The sequence below is a fragment of the Melanostigma gelatinosum genome (genome assembly GCF_949748355.1).
Source record: "Melanostigma gelatinosum genome assembly, chromosome: 1".
Classification (NCBI taxonomy): Eukaryota; Metazoa; Chordata; class Actinopteri; order Perciformes; family Zoarcidae; genus Melanostigma; species Melanostigma gelatinosum.
In genome coordinates, this window is record NC_136634.1 from 15,160,394 (window position 1) to 15,173,986 (window position 13,593).

General features: G+C 43.7%; 1 protein-coding gene across 2 annotated transcripts; it reads right to left on the bottom strand.

Annotated features, from left to right (window-relative positions):
- Positions 1-675: 675 nt before the first annotated feature.
- rassf8a (Ras association domain family member 8a) lies at positions 676-13,322 on the bottom strand. Of its 2 annotated transcripts, none has more exons than XM_079269160.1 (6): positions 13,027-13,322; positions 7,406-7,602; positions 4,883-5,682; positions 4,486-4,683; positions 3,703-3,847; positions 676-1,858 (listed from the first exon to the last, which is right to left on the bottom strand). In XM_079269160.1, exons 2-6 carry the CDS (start codon positions 7,506-7,508, stop codon positions 1,737-1,739), a joined length of 1,368 nt encoding a protein of 455 aa, XP_079125286.1. In that variant the 5' UTR covers positions 7,509-7,602; positions 13,027-13,322; the 3' UTR covers positions 676-1,736. The 2 variants fall into 2 exon arrangements, with proteins under 2 accessions (XP_079125286.1, XP_079125285.1); XM_079269159.1 differs by having other exon boundaries at positions 4,877-5,682.
- Positions 13,323-13,593: the final 271 nt, after the last annotated feature.

Here is a 13,593-nt window from a genome sequence, read left to right on the forward strand (position 1 = left end):
CAAGTGGTTTCTTAAAGGGAAAATCCGCTACAATATACAGGCTATCATAGATTAAGAATGTTACCTCCTTTAACTGACAAAGAGAGAGACAAACTGGAGTGATGATGTATTGTGTTGTGTTTTTGTAGATGCTGAATGTTGCTGAAAGGGACTTCTCTTCCGTATCACATCAACGCTTTTATTCCTGGGTGACGGTGCTGATATAAACCGGTGAATAAAGTACACAGTGTGTGTTGCATGATGGAATAAATCAGATTAAATGTGAATGCATTTTACAGCATATAGTATTATAGTGACAATAATACAGTAGCAGAGTGGAAAGCACTCTCAATATTGTTCTTTCCATTTGACGTTTCTACAAAATACTGACAGATAAAACAGGTCGTTTCCTCTTTGATGCTGTGCCGTTGCCATTTCTCTCTGTGCAGCCACGTGGCACTAATACATCTAGCAACAGCTGATCTAAACTGACTAGGATCATTGCTTCAATATGTCTACTAAAGCTTTACTGTACATTATTTGAATACAACAACTGTGGAATGAATATAAGGCACTTTGATGTGATTAGCAGCTGAGCTACGACCTAAGAGGGGCTTCATACCGTGGCTATTCTGACCCTGCACACACACACACACGTCGCTTTAATCACGGACTCACTCTCACGCTCAAACACACTGTAGCTGTAGCTATCCGTTGTATTATTACATGCCACCAGATTCAACTATCTGATTTACTGTTCTGTGGGTGCTTTGCACATCCAGATATGGCTATATTAACAACACAATCATGCAACAAGACCTGCTAATCTTTGGCCATCAGTCCTTACAGAAAAAAACAAGCATAATACATTTGGCAAAAATATACTGTGTAGTAATCTTAACAACAAAAAGCTTAAGAGGGTCATTTGCACCGTTTCATTGTGCAGGTATCACTGCATGAATGAGGGCACTGCATTTTTGTAACTGTGAATGCACCGCTTTGGAATAAAATATAACAATTCACGAAATAAAGCTGAAAAGTAAGAAAACATTTACAGTCGGCAATCATTTTGGTACATACACACAGTAACATTCTTCAGTCACAAAACTATTAACCTTTTGTGCATAGTTGTAACATGAACAGAGTCAGAGCAACAGGAATACATTCTGATATGCAAAACAATAGAATCTAGACAGGTTTACTATAGTGGATCCTTCATTACTGATATAAGAACCAGACGTTATGCTGGGTAAAACATACTCACTACAGAAATTACATATGATTTTAGAGATATATTTATTAAATTCACATACCAAGATTCTCAGGAATAATATTCAAAAGGCAACAGTTTTGAATCATGATGCTAGTGAGAAAAGAATACAAATCATTCAGCAGTTACTAAAGTACATTAAGTGGATATGTTTATAAAGGAAGTCCACAACAGCCTGATGTAGAGAACGTCCTAATATCTCCAGGGACTGGACTTGGTGCTGCTGCTGTGTGTTTTTTTCCGTCGTTCCTTCCAACCATCTTTCATTCCCACCCAAGTGCTCCACGACTTCCATTTCAAGTTCAATATTGTCCCTTCACTTTTTGAGTCTTTGCACCCGAAGGTTGCCTTCAGGTAATTGAGACAACAGTGCATAGTAGTGTGCTACTGAGGTATCCTGTACAAAGATATCCACTTACAAATGTGTTCCGAGGTGAAAGGACCTCTGGAAAGGAGACATGACGTGTTCCCTCGTAGCAGAGCTGTCTCACACGTAGATCCCCTCTGGATTCAGGCCGGAAGTGAGAGGGCTGTGGAGGATCCGGAGGTGACTGGACATGTGGTGCGACGACACCGGACGCTTCAGGGAGCCAGTAAGGGGAACTAAATCTGAGAAATGAGAAATCATATGAAAGAGAGAAAATTCAAAACTTAACTTATTTAAGTCGAGTTCAAAGGTTTGGTGCAGAAAATATATCGTCAGATTAAAAACAACAACAACAAAGCCCTGTGGATGCTACGCGATAGCTCTGCTGTGGTGCCACCAGGGGGCAGTGCCGAGCCATGCAGCGAATCATCAGATGCAGTGAATTTAATGGCCAGGTACAAAAGGCGCTGGCTGATTTCACACACATGAATTGGAAGGTTACTGGAAGGACATGAATACTCAATTCATTACGTTTCATAATTTAAATCCATCGCTGTTAACTTTAATAACAAGACCCACTGCTCTAAATGATGCAATGATGAAGTATATGTCATGCAATCAGAAAAATTAAATAAAAATGGGCTCTTTGTTGAGGTGACATATTGAAGTTAAGATTGTGTTTGAACCAAAATCAAATCAAGTGGGTGTAAAAAATGACATGAGTTTTTAAGGCATTGGGCATGGGGAATATAACATTATTCATAGGGATGGTGGGAGGTTGTGGTTTTATTTTTTAAGTTTGTACATTTTAGTGTCTGTAGATAAACTTTGTTTTGCAAGTTGGATGTGCAGCTCTTTTTGTTTCAAGCCTAATATTCCAGGCTGATGGTTGTGTCCCCGGTAACAACACACAATGCACCGCTCTAGCCTGACCTCTAACTTGCTCCTGGAAGTCAATCTTAATTACTATTACTCACTATTATGTTATTGGTACGATATTACTGTGAAGTTTTCAATAACCAGCTGGCCGACAGCTGATGTGGATCGTCTCTATTTTAATGTGACAGTTCTCCCATTATTCAGTGCTCTTAGTTTATGTAGGTTGACAGAGCTTTGGTCCAAAGGGCCCATCACGGACACTGCTGGGCATGTGACAGAGTGACGGCGTGATAGAAGGATTGAGGGTTAGACAGAGAAAGTAGGGTGAATGAATGATGCCAGGTCGGCCTGTATCCAGGCAGCTGTTGGCATGGAGACTATAATTGCCACTGGAGTAGGTAAAAACTAAAACTGTTCTCTCCGCTACCCCCTCCCGATTTCCTCTGTCACAATCTCTCCCACATTCACACACTCACACTTGGACACTAAAGCTTAGTCATTTTCTCTCAGCAGGCGGTCAAGACACGGGGTAGAAAAATAATAAGTGCACTTTAAGAAAAAAAATAAGCCATGTCTCGCCTGTCTGAAAGGCAACCAAAAGGCAGCATTTATCCTCAGACAGCATGCACTTTACCATTCAAATAAGTTGTAATACTCGTCTTGGTTCAGACTACCGGTAGTTCAGATCAGTTAAGCCTCGGTTGTACACAGACTACTGCGGACGTCACTGTCTGAACAGCTCCGCGCGGTGACAGCACAGTACCGGTACGCAGATGTCCGCACAGAGCCTACGCTACACCCTCTGATGACACATTTTACATCCGGCGGCCCCGAGTGGACCCTCGCATAAACATGGACGAACAAAGTATGAATTTGGCCGTAGGCTTATCTGACCCCGATGTCACCGACTACACACTGCACTGCACCGACAAGGTCAGTTTTGTAATGATTAAAATGTTTTAACATGTCCTCATATTTTCTGTGAGATATGTTGCTGTTAGAAAATTCATTTGTACGGGCGTCTGGATGTCTGAACACCTACTTAATTTCAGTCAACAGCAAGAGATGCCTAGGAATACATTACACGATATATACTGTACTCTTATATTTAAAGCATGTCCTGTGGCACGAGTTCAATCTTTAACTCCAATATTCCTCAAGAGAACAAAAATACAACCATTCAAGGTTCATAAGAAAGAGACATTACCTATAACATGGCTGCTGTGAGTACTTTCATCCTCACTGGGTTCGGCCGGCAGCACTGTGACCTTGGTGCCGGTCTGCTTAATGAACTGCTGCAGGTTAACCTGCCTCAGCTCCTTGGTCAGCTGTTCCAGCTCGTGCTGCATGTCCTTCAAAGAAACAGCATGAGAAGAGGGAAACGTGGGAGCGTTACCAATCGCTTCCAACTGACATCTACTGGTACAGATTAGACGTGTGCGCGCGCGTTATAGTATACGGATGTCCAGACGCTGGCAATATTACTTTAAATCTCCAAGTCCTTTATCATAATAATATTAATAATAATAATAATAATAACTTTATTTATATAGCACCTTTAAAACTGAGTTTGCAAAGTGCTTTGAGAGACAAAGCAAGGCAATAAAGCAACAAAAAGATCAACAGTGAGGCCCAAGAAAGCAAGACAAACTAAAGTAAAGTACACCCTGATAAAACAGTACAATAGATGAAACAATGAAACGTTACCAGAAGAACAAACTTTGTCAAACTCAGTTAAATTGACATCAAAGTGACATTCCTCGAGACAATTTACAATATTTCAGACAGCTCTCTCTGTAGCCATAGATGGCTTCGTATAACTTCAATCACAGTTCTCCCCAAGACTGGTAAACAGACTTGGAAGTGTAAAAAAGACTGGCAGGGATTCAGCATCACTGCGAGGGACGATTCAGGTGGACAGAGGATTAAATGCATTGTTACTGATGGATGGTCTCCATCACCCTGCAGCACATGAGTGCATACGTCTTACCTGCAGTTTCTTGGTGCCTTGTCCAAGTGACCTGTCCACTGCTCTGCAGCTGCTCTCCAGCTGGACAGCCTGTCTCTCCTGGGCTTTCAGCTCGGTCTTGGCCCTGAGCACCTGGGACCGAGCCTCTGCCTCACTGACCCACTGGGTCTCCTGCCGCTGCTTCTGCAGCCGCTCCTCTTCCAGGCCGGCCGCCACACTCTGATGGGGCAGAGTGACACAGATGTGGAAAAAGAGGCAAGGCACCAACTATAATGTATAAACATCACTAGAACAACGATGTTGAAAGAGAACCAAATTATTATTCTTTGATTTAGCTATAATTTGATCCTTCCCCACAAGTTGCGACTAAAACACAGGATGTTTTGTTCAATATCTCCCACACATAGCACACCTGTACCATTGACAGCTTTTCTTCAATCTCCATTTCACAGCCCTGCATGCGTCCTCTCAGCTCCTGCAGTCTTTCCTCCAGCTGTCTCTCACTCTCCAGCTCAATCTGCAGCTCAGTGGCCCAAAACTCCTCCTCCTCCATCTCCACGTCATTCTTCCTCAGATGCTTCTCCAACCTCATGATCTCCTCTATCAGCCCTCCTCCTCCTCCACCACCTGGGTCACCAATAAACCCTCCACCTCGCTCCCCTCGCCCTCCAGCCCAGGCCTGGAGCTCAGCCTCATAGGCTTCCAGCTTCTTCTCCAGCACATTGAGAGTCTCTCTCTGTAGACCGACCAGTCGGACCAGGTCTTCCATGCGACAGGCCCACAGGCCAGGCGATGCAGTCCCGATGGCAGGTCTTGCATGGTGGTGAGTCCCATCATTTCCCAGGAGGAGTCTTCGCTTTGCCTCGGCCTCGCCGATTCGGCCTCCGCTCAATATCTCCCGAAGGCCTCTGGGTGCACCGCTGAACGTCAGAGACTTACGTCGCGGTTCACGGCGGCGGAGGGAGCGATCATTGGGATGTCGAAGCTTTGCAAGGGGAGGCAGGCTCTGCCGGTGCAGCCCGCGTTCAGGCCCCCTGAGAGGGGGTCCTTCTGAGGGAGGTCGTTCAGTCAAGGAGGGGCCTGTTCGATGCAGGATCAGCTGGACATCCCCAGCATACTGGCCCCAGGTGTTCAGAGAAGCCACAGGGCTCTCATGAGGGGCTAGGTGACGCTCCGTGTCACGCCATTTTTCTACCAGAGTGTATCTCCCAGTGCGACCTGTAAAAAACAAATTGTAACACATTCTTATACTGGTAGATGGTTGTGCCAAATTGCAAGGATTAAGACTTTTCTCTAAAGCTTCTGAAAGCTAATTTGACCACTAAAGTGGTGAAAGATGCAACCATGATGTACTGGCATCTTACCTAGCTGTTAAGATAACATTTTAGCAAAGATTCCTTACACATTGAAGAGGGTACCGAGCAACATTGTCATCCTGTTGGAGCCATGTATCTGGCCATACCAGATACACTCTGGTAGAAAACATCCACATTTCGTCCAGCTTGTCTGAGTGTGGTTTCTGACAACAGCTCACAGTGATGTTATAAGTGAGGTGAGAGCCTTAAGTCTCAACCATGCTGTAACGTGAGCTGGAAAACAGAACAATCAGCTAAAAGAGGCTAAAAGCTGCAGTGTTGGGTGTTTCTCAGTGGCTTCAGCACCACGAGCAACCTTTACACATCACATAAGATTCAATGTTCATCATGAATAAACTGCCTAAAGCTGTTTGGAGGAAACCTAGACACAAGACGTAGCGTGTATACAGAAACACCAAAGTTCTAAATCAATATTGATGTCTGATCATTTAAAATGGTTTATACATCGTTAATGTAAAAAACTGCAGTGGAGGGGGCTTAGAAGTGCTGCTTTCTCAGTTTGGCAGGAGACCGGGCGATGAGTCAGACTTTCCCTCCTCCTACCCTGCTCTTTGTGGGAAGTGATGTCAATACAGTCTGCTGAAGTGCCTCCGTTCCTGGAGGAGCCATATGGGAAAGGGGGGCGGGGGGGGGGGGGGGGGGGGTGCTTCATTCCATGAAAGTATACCAATAAAGCCTCTGACTATGACCCACCGTATCCCAGCAGGAAGTCTACGTGTAGGCCAGATACTCAAATACTACTACTTCATAAGTTTACCAGAGCACCATGAAAGTGAATTTCATGTTAACTAACTAACTAATGACGCATTACAGGGGTGAGAGACATTTTTATATCAGCACTTAGTGATCTTTTACGACCATACCGAACATGGAAGTACACAGTCAGATCAAACTGCTGGTAAGGCAACACACAGAGGGTAGTGTTAGCACACAGGAGCGATGCTCTGGTTTAAAGTACGCCAAACAGCCTGGATTGTCTTTTCTAACAAAATCTAACTCCAATTCCAACCAACTCCGAGAGTGCAATTTGGAGAAGCAGTTCAAAAGAACTAGAAATCACGAAGTGACAAAAAAGGCTTTGGATCAGGAATTCAGCAAGGCAGATGTGGACGTTGTCATTTAATGTTCCTGGCAAAACAAACACCAGAACGTCATCCAATGTCAGCAGTGTGACTTAATGAACCAGAAGTATACAATCCTTGGGTGTACACAACGCTGATTGCCAAACAGAAATACTGCTTATTGTTGCTAGCTAGCTACCAATGTTTTAAAACACTGCAGTTCTAAACATCTTGATGCTAATTAATTCATATATGTGAGCACAAAATATGACGTTAGCTAAGACTAACCCGAAGATCTATTAGGTGCTTGTGTGTAGCAGTCAATCTAGTAACTGATGCACTGCATTGAATCTCCTGGGTATGAGTTCAATGGACCGAGCCCCATTCATAATAACAGAATCCAGTTTCACTTGTCAAATATACAACTCAGCAGAACGTTTTTGAACAGGTCTGTTTGTATCTCAGCTGTGCTTATGTGTGGTTTGACGGTAGAAACGTATCTACCTATGGCCTGTGCCAGAGCAATCACCACTTCTTGGCAGGTGGTTGTCTCAGTGACCCCACAGACGACCCTCTGGACTCCATCCACCCAGACCTTGAGCTCCATGTTGGGTCAGAAGCGATGGGGCCGGTTGTGGTGTGTTTGCCCCGACATTATTGAAGGCTCCAGTGGTGCAGGGCAGCTGAAGCCCCTCTGGCTACTTTAGTGGGGAGGAAACACACGGGAAAACAGGAAGCGGTTAGTCAGGATGTGCTCAAGGCCACAGTTACAATCTTCAGTCGCCAAAAAGGATAAAGTCTTGACAGACACACAGAAATGCAGACAGTTCCACTTGCGGTTTTGCTTCTACACAAGTTGTCAAATAAGCAGAAAACATAAGGTATAGACAGGCTATTTTAGCAGTGGCCTATGGTAAAAGGATAGTCTAGTTAAGAATGGACCGGTACAGCCAGGCATGCCAGGACCAGCTGGCCATAACGCAGTTGTTTTGTTCTTCTCTATGAATAGGTACACGTCTGTTGGGGGTGCAGGAAGAGTCTGCCAGCACATTCCCAAGCCCAGTTCCTGCATTTGTACAACGAATTACATGGAAACAGCAAAGACAGAGCAGGAAGATTGACTCAGTGACACAGAGAGGACAGGAACAGAGAGGGATGAAAATACGATCAAAAAGGAAAAAGGGAGAGCCAGATGAAGCAGAACTCCCCAAGAGGGAGTAGAGCAGGGTTTTGTATTTGATGTCACGGGTGTGTTGTCCTGTAACATATGTAATATAGTTATGTCCTTAGTTCCTGACTGAGTTATTAGAAGAGCAGCCAATACTATGCTACAAGTACAAAGTTAACAACATATATTAGAGATGCACTGTCTTCACAAAGCTTGTCTTGATATGATAGCTGGCTGATTGCCGGAGCATTTTGAAGATTCACAGAATCAGCTATTACATTATCAGATTACCAAAGCGCACATTAAAAATGTGTTAAACAAGTAGTGACATGACAGAGTATATGAAATACCCATCAAGGGTGGAGATCCTTCAAAATGTTCAAGGACAGTTAACTGACAGAGAATGAACGGCATCTCCCCAGATCTGTATCACTCTCCATGGATCTAACCTTCAATGCACCTACACTACTGTGTCAAAAGGTCCTTTTGTTCACCCCCCAATTACACCTCCCCCAGCCCACGTAGTCCCTGTGCACATTCACAAAGGCATCCACACCAGCCTGTCTTATGCACCACAAACTGCTTTTCTGAATATGGTAAAAACATAGGAAGTGCTGCAAGGTAACATTTGTAGAGTTAGACAAAGAGATGGCGCTGCAACGAATGATTATTTTCACTGTTGATCATTATATATATATTTTTTTAGATGATTGATTTATTGTTTGCTTGAAGTAAAAAATCCCCAGCCAGGGTGACATTGCCATATTGCTTGTTTGGCCGGACTAACAACAGTCCAAACCCCAAAAGTGTTACATAAAGCAGCAACTCAGCACATTTGAGAAAGTTAAAAACAGCATGTTTCCTTGTAAAATGACGAAGATCATAAATACGATTAATGGAGTTTTAAAAGTTTTTAAATTATCAGTCAATTGCCAAACCAATAAATCCACTAATCGTTTGAAAAAATTTAATTTAATTTAATATATATTGTAAAGCCAAAGAAATAAATCACAAATTTGCCTCAGAGATCTTTACAATCTGCACACGTACGACAACTTCTGTCCCGGGACCTTCACCCTCATCGGTACAGAAACAATTCCCCCCGAAAAAAACCTTCAACAGTGAGAAAAAGCTCTAAAAACAAACAAACAAACAATAAAATGTCAGGCAGTTGTAAGACATTTTGAGACGCAGATTCAAGTGTGTGTTAAGTGCAGAAATGCACAGTGTGCGTCTCATTTTGTTTACATCTGTGCGTTTGTATGTGTGCGAGTGCCACCTTTGTCTGTGGACTCTTGATCACTCTATTCTTGGCGTGTTCACAGCTAGTTGGAAAGTGCTCTTTCATTCAGACTGCCCTTAAATGGCAAGGAGGGCAGAAGGATGGAGAGGAACAGGAAAATAGTCTCTCTCACACACACACACACACACACACACACACACACACACACACACACACACACACACACACACACACACACACACACACACACACACACACACACACACACACACACACAGCAACAAAACCCAAGACCCAAAACACTGTCACCATTTTGTTTAACCCTTTTTCCAGGGGGATGTGGAAACAGTAACAGGGACTGAGTGGGTCTTGATGCAAAGCAGGCATAGTGGATCAGGTTTGGATATAACGGAGGGGGAAGGGGAAAGTGCTTAAAAAAACACTACCAACACTGAGTCAGAGGGATTTACAAGGACCACTGCATATACTCTACGTTGAATTGGCGTTAACAAAAATTCAGTGATCTTCATTGAAACAACCCCCACACGCAGAAGAGAACATGCTCAAACAAAACACTACATTTCACGTGTAGTAAAGACAAGCAGACTGGCTGATTCAATGCCTCTTCCTTGCACAAGCTCAACAAGACTCAGCGGGGCATTTATAAATGTCACTTGCTCTGGTCCAGACTCGTGACATTTATATTCGTTAACATTAACACAGAAAACCCAACTGACGATACGTGCACAGCGGTGCGGGGCAGAGTGCCATCCTGAGCTCTGCAAGCTCCACTCCTCTGGCCTGTCAAAAGCCACAGCCTGGGGAGATGCCCGCTCCCTGATTTGTGCAGCTCATCTTATGCCAGAGAGGCATTTCACGAGACAGAGGAGGGCTTACATATCTGTGAATTCTGTTTAAGCTCAGTTGAGACTTGATCAACTGAACCAGACTTGATTCACAAATTTCCCCCTGGGGATAAATAAAGTACATATTCTCTCTCTCTCTCTCTCTCTCTCTCTCTCTCTCTCTCTCTCTATCTCTCTCTCTCTCTCTCTCTCTCTCTCTCTCTCTCTCTCTCTCTCTCTCTCTCTCTCTCTCTCTCTCTCTCTCTCTCTCTCTCTCTCTCTCTCTCTATAAACTGCAGCAAAAACTTCAAACTCTGCATGACTCCAGAGCATGTTTGTTTCAGTCTTGTAATGCTTCAGTAGTGTTGACTCAAGATTTGTCTCAGATCAGTGAGGTGTGTGAGCAGCCTTGAGCAGCCTGCCCGCTCGGCTGCTGATGACAGTTCTCCAGGCCTACAGGAGCACACTGAGCTGGCAGGAAAGGGCCCTCAACTGGCTGCTGGTGTAAACAACTCACCATATGGTTCTGTGGGTGTTCCATCACGACCAATACCCTGCTGTAACATGCACGATGAAGAATTACTGTAGGAGTTTCTGCTGGGGATTTACAGTATGTGAAGCATCACGAAGTGCCTCGTGCAGTTCAGCAAATTGGTGAACACGGGAGTATTTGAGGAAAACAAAATGGGTATTCAAAACAAAGACTGAGCTCGACTCAGGAGAAAGCCCGCAGGGCAGCAACTGAACCTAGTTGAGAAAGATCACGGGAAAACACAAACGTTCCAAGTACTACCTCCACGAATCGACACTATTGCAACCTTTTTCCTCATCAAATTTGCTGGCATTGTAAGTTTGAAAGAATATATATATATATATATTTATATATATATATATATATATATATATATTTAAGTGGCTCATTAAAACTAGTAAGTAATTCATTATAGATTGCTGACATGCAACACTCCCCACGCTGATGTTAATTAAAGACAATGGGATACTTCTTGCAGACGAAAGCGACAGCAGTCCGTTTTAAACCTTCTTGCCTATTGCCAACCAAACTTTAATTCAAATTTCACTCCATGTAGAGCAACGTGCAATTACTAGAATTTTTTAGCTTTGCTGTAATTGGTAACAGATCGGTTGTGAAATACATCTCTGTGAGCCGCCAAAGACAGATGCTGGTTTATTGTGGAGGCGCTGGTGGTAAATCGGTTGGAACTAACAGGAGAAATCTATTTCCTCGCTTTCAATTCCTCCAAATTGTCATCAAGTTCTACAGCCCGGTATAATCCCTGAGCCTAAAACAAACTGGGGAGGCAACAGTGGAACATAGATGTAAGACAATGTGACAAGATGGGGCCGCTGTGGTTAAAAGTTAAGCGTCTTGCAGTGTGATCCAGATAAAGAAGCTCATTATCTTCATCAGTACGCCAGCGTGGAGTTCATACAATGCCCTCTCCTAAACATTATGGAGTGGGGCAAAGACTGTCGCATGAGACAGGCCTTGTTCCTGTGGAGTGGAAACTGATAACATCCAGGCTATGCATTCCTGGGCTGTGAGAATGCAACGGGCCATAACTAAGAGACAAGAAAGCGATGGGTCCGCCCGCTCGGTGGCAATGACACTTCAACACACTGCATTCAAACGAAAGTGTGTTTAAACTGGATGAGTATTAAAAGCTTGAGTTTGTAACATTCTGAACAATTGAAATTCTTAAGTTTACATGTCTGAAAAACAAAATAGGATGTTGTAACCTGCTTCTTTCTCTGATATTAAACTATTAGGCGCTGGAGCAGCCTCCCCCATTCGGGAGGTCAGTGCTGGCAGAATCATGAACATCTGGAAGGCATGTTCGGCCAGCAATAATGCTGCCTTTGTTCCCATGCCATATTCCCTGCTCGCTAGCCAGCTTTGAAGAGCCAGCAGGGCGGGCAGCAGGCTCCTTCAACGGGGCAACAAGGGGCCTCTAGCCAAGGTTTACATGTTACAGTGGTGTGCAAAACATCACCTGGTGCTGAATCACACTCTTGCATGTCAGCATTTTTAGAACTGATATGGTTTTACAGCAGCAGCTGAAACTTTGTAGTAGTTCTTTGCAGCCTTCATGGTCTTCATGGTGCGGTGACATTTCCAAATGCAACAAGGAACACTGAATTACACGAGTCGATTTTTAGACTAAAGCTGTCCTCTTCCATCAAAAGTGTAAGACATAAAACCTTGACTGAGTGCAACAACTCCACAGGTTGGTTCTGCTACATATAGCAGAACAAACGTTTGTAAGCGGTGCATAGCACTGAAGCTTTACGCAGAAAAAGTGATTTCAAACTAGATTCTGCTGTGATTACTGATGTGTAAAATATTTTTGAAAGCAGGAGAGCTCATAATATGTACAGAAGATGTTGCACCTGATGAGAGACAGTGCTGTGTGAAGGGCAAAGCAACATTCAACAACATTTTTAAGTGAATGTTTTACATCCAAACATGATAAGATAATAGGCCTACTACAAGGTGATACAGTCCGAATCATCCGAGGACACCGAAAAATGCATTTAACTGATCTTAAGCCTCACACTAGCAGATAAAGACACCATTAACAGCAGTATTCGCTCGATATCTCGGCATCTAACAACCTGAAAGACATAAGACATTAGCATCTTTGAGCATTTAGTGACAATGCCCCTCCGTCTCATACAGTTGGTGTTGACTGGGATGAGGCTGGAGAAATGGCGATAATGGGCTGTAGTGGGCTCAGAGAGTAGCAGAACTATTCTACTACAGAAATGTTTCCGTTATCTCAGCCTCACAACTACACCGGGATCCGCCGCAGCACATTTAGCTGTTATTAGGGATGTGTAATGGTCTTACCTTTAAAGCGCAAATAGGATTCACCTCAGTGTTCCCTATCCGAAGTGAAGTTTAGGCAGAAAACACAGGTAAAAGGCGTCAATTCAGCAAAATGTGTCCTTCTTCACCATCGCCCAGTAAATCACTTCCAACGAACTGCGACAAAGTATCGCTTGGCTGCAATAAACAAACAACTGAATAAAAGGCTACAGACGCGTTCAAACACAGATAATTGACGCTCTGGTCCTCTATCCGAAAGTTTGTGTCTGTCCTCTCTGTGCGTTAGTCTTTTGCGGTCTCGCCAACAAGCTGCGGAAAATAACCCTCCACTCGTTTCATTACTCCTGCTGGTAAATACATCGCATTGGAACTGGGACACCGCAAGGCATTGTGGACTGTTTAAAGCTGCAATACACTCTGAAGGGGCGAGGGATTGGGGTGTGTGTGTGTGGGGGGGGGATCCCATTATCAAAAGTCTCATATATAATGAAATTTAGATTTGAATAGAAATGTGTAGATTAGCTGCTTGAGTGCTTTCTGGATGTTCTCTGACAGGTTCTTTGTTAATGAACAAGAGGTGTTGAGAGT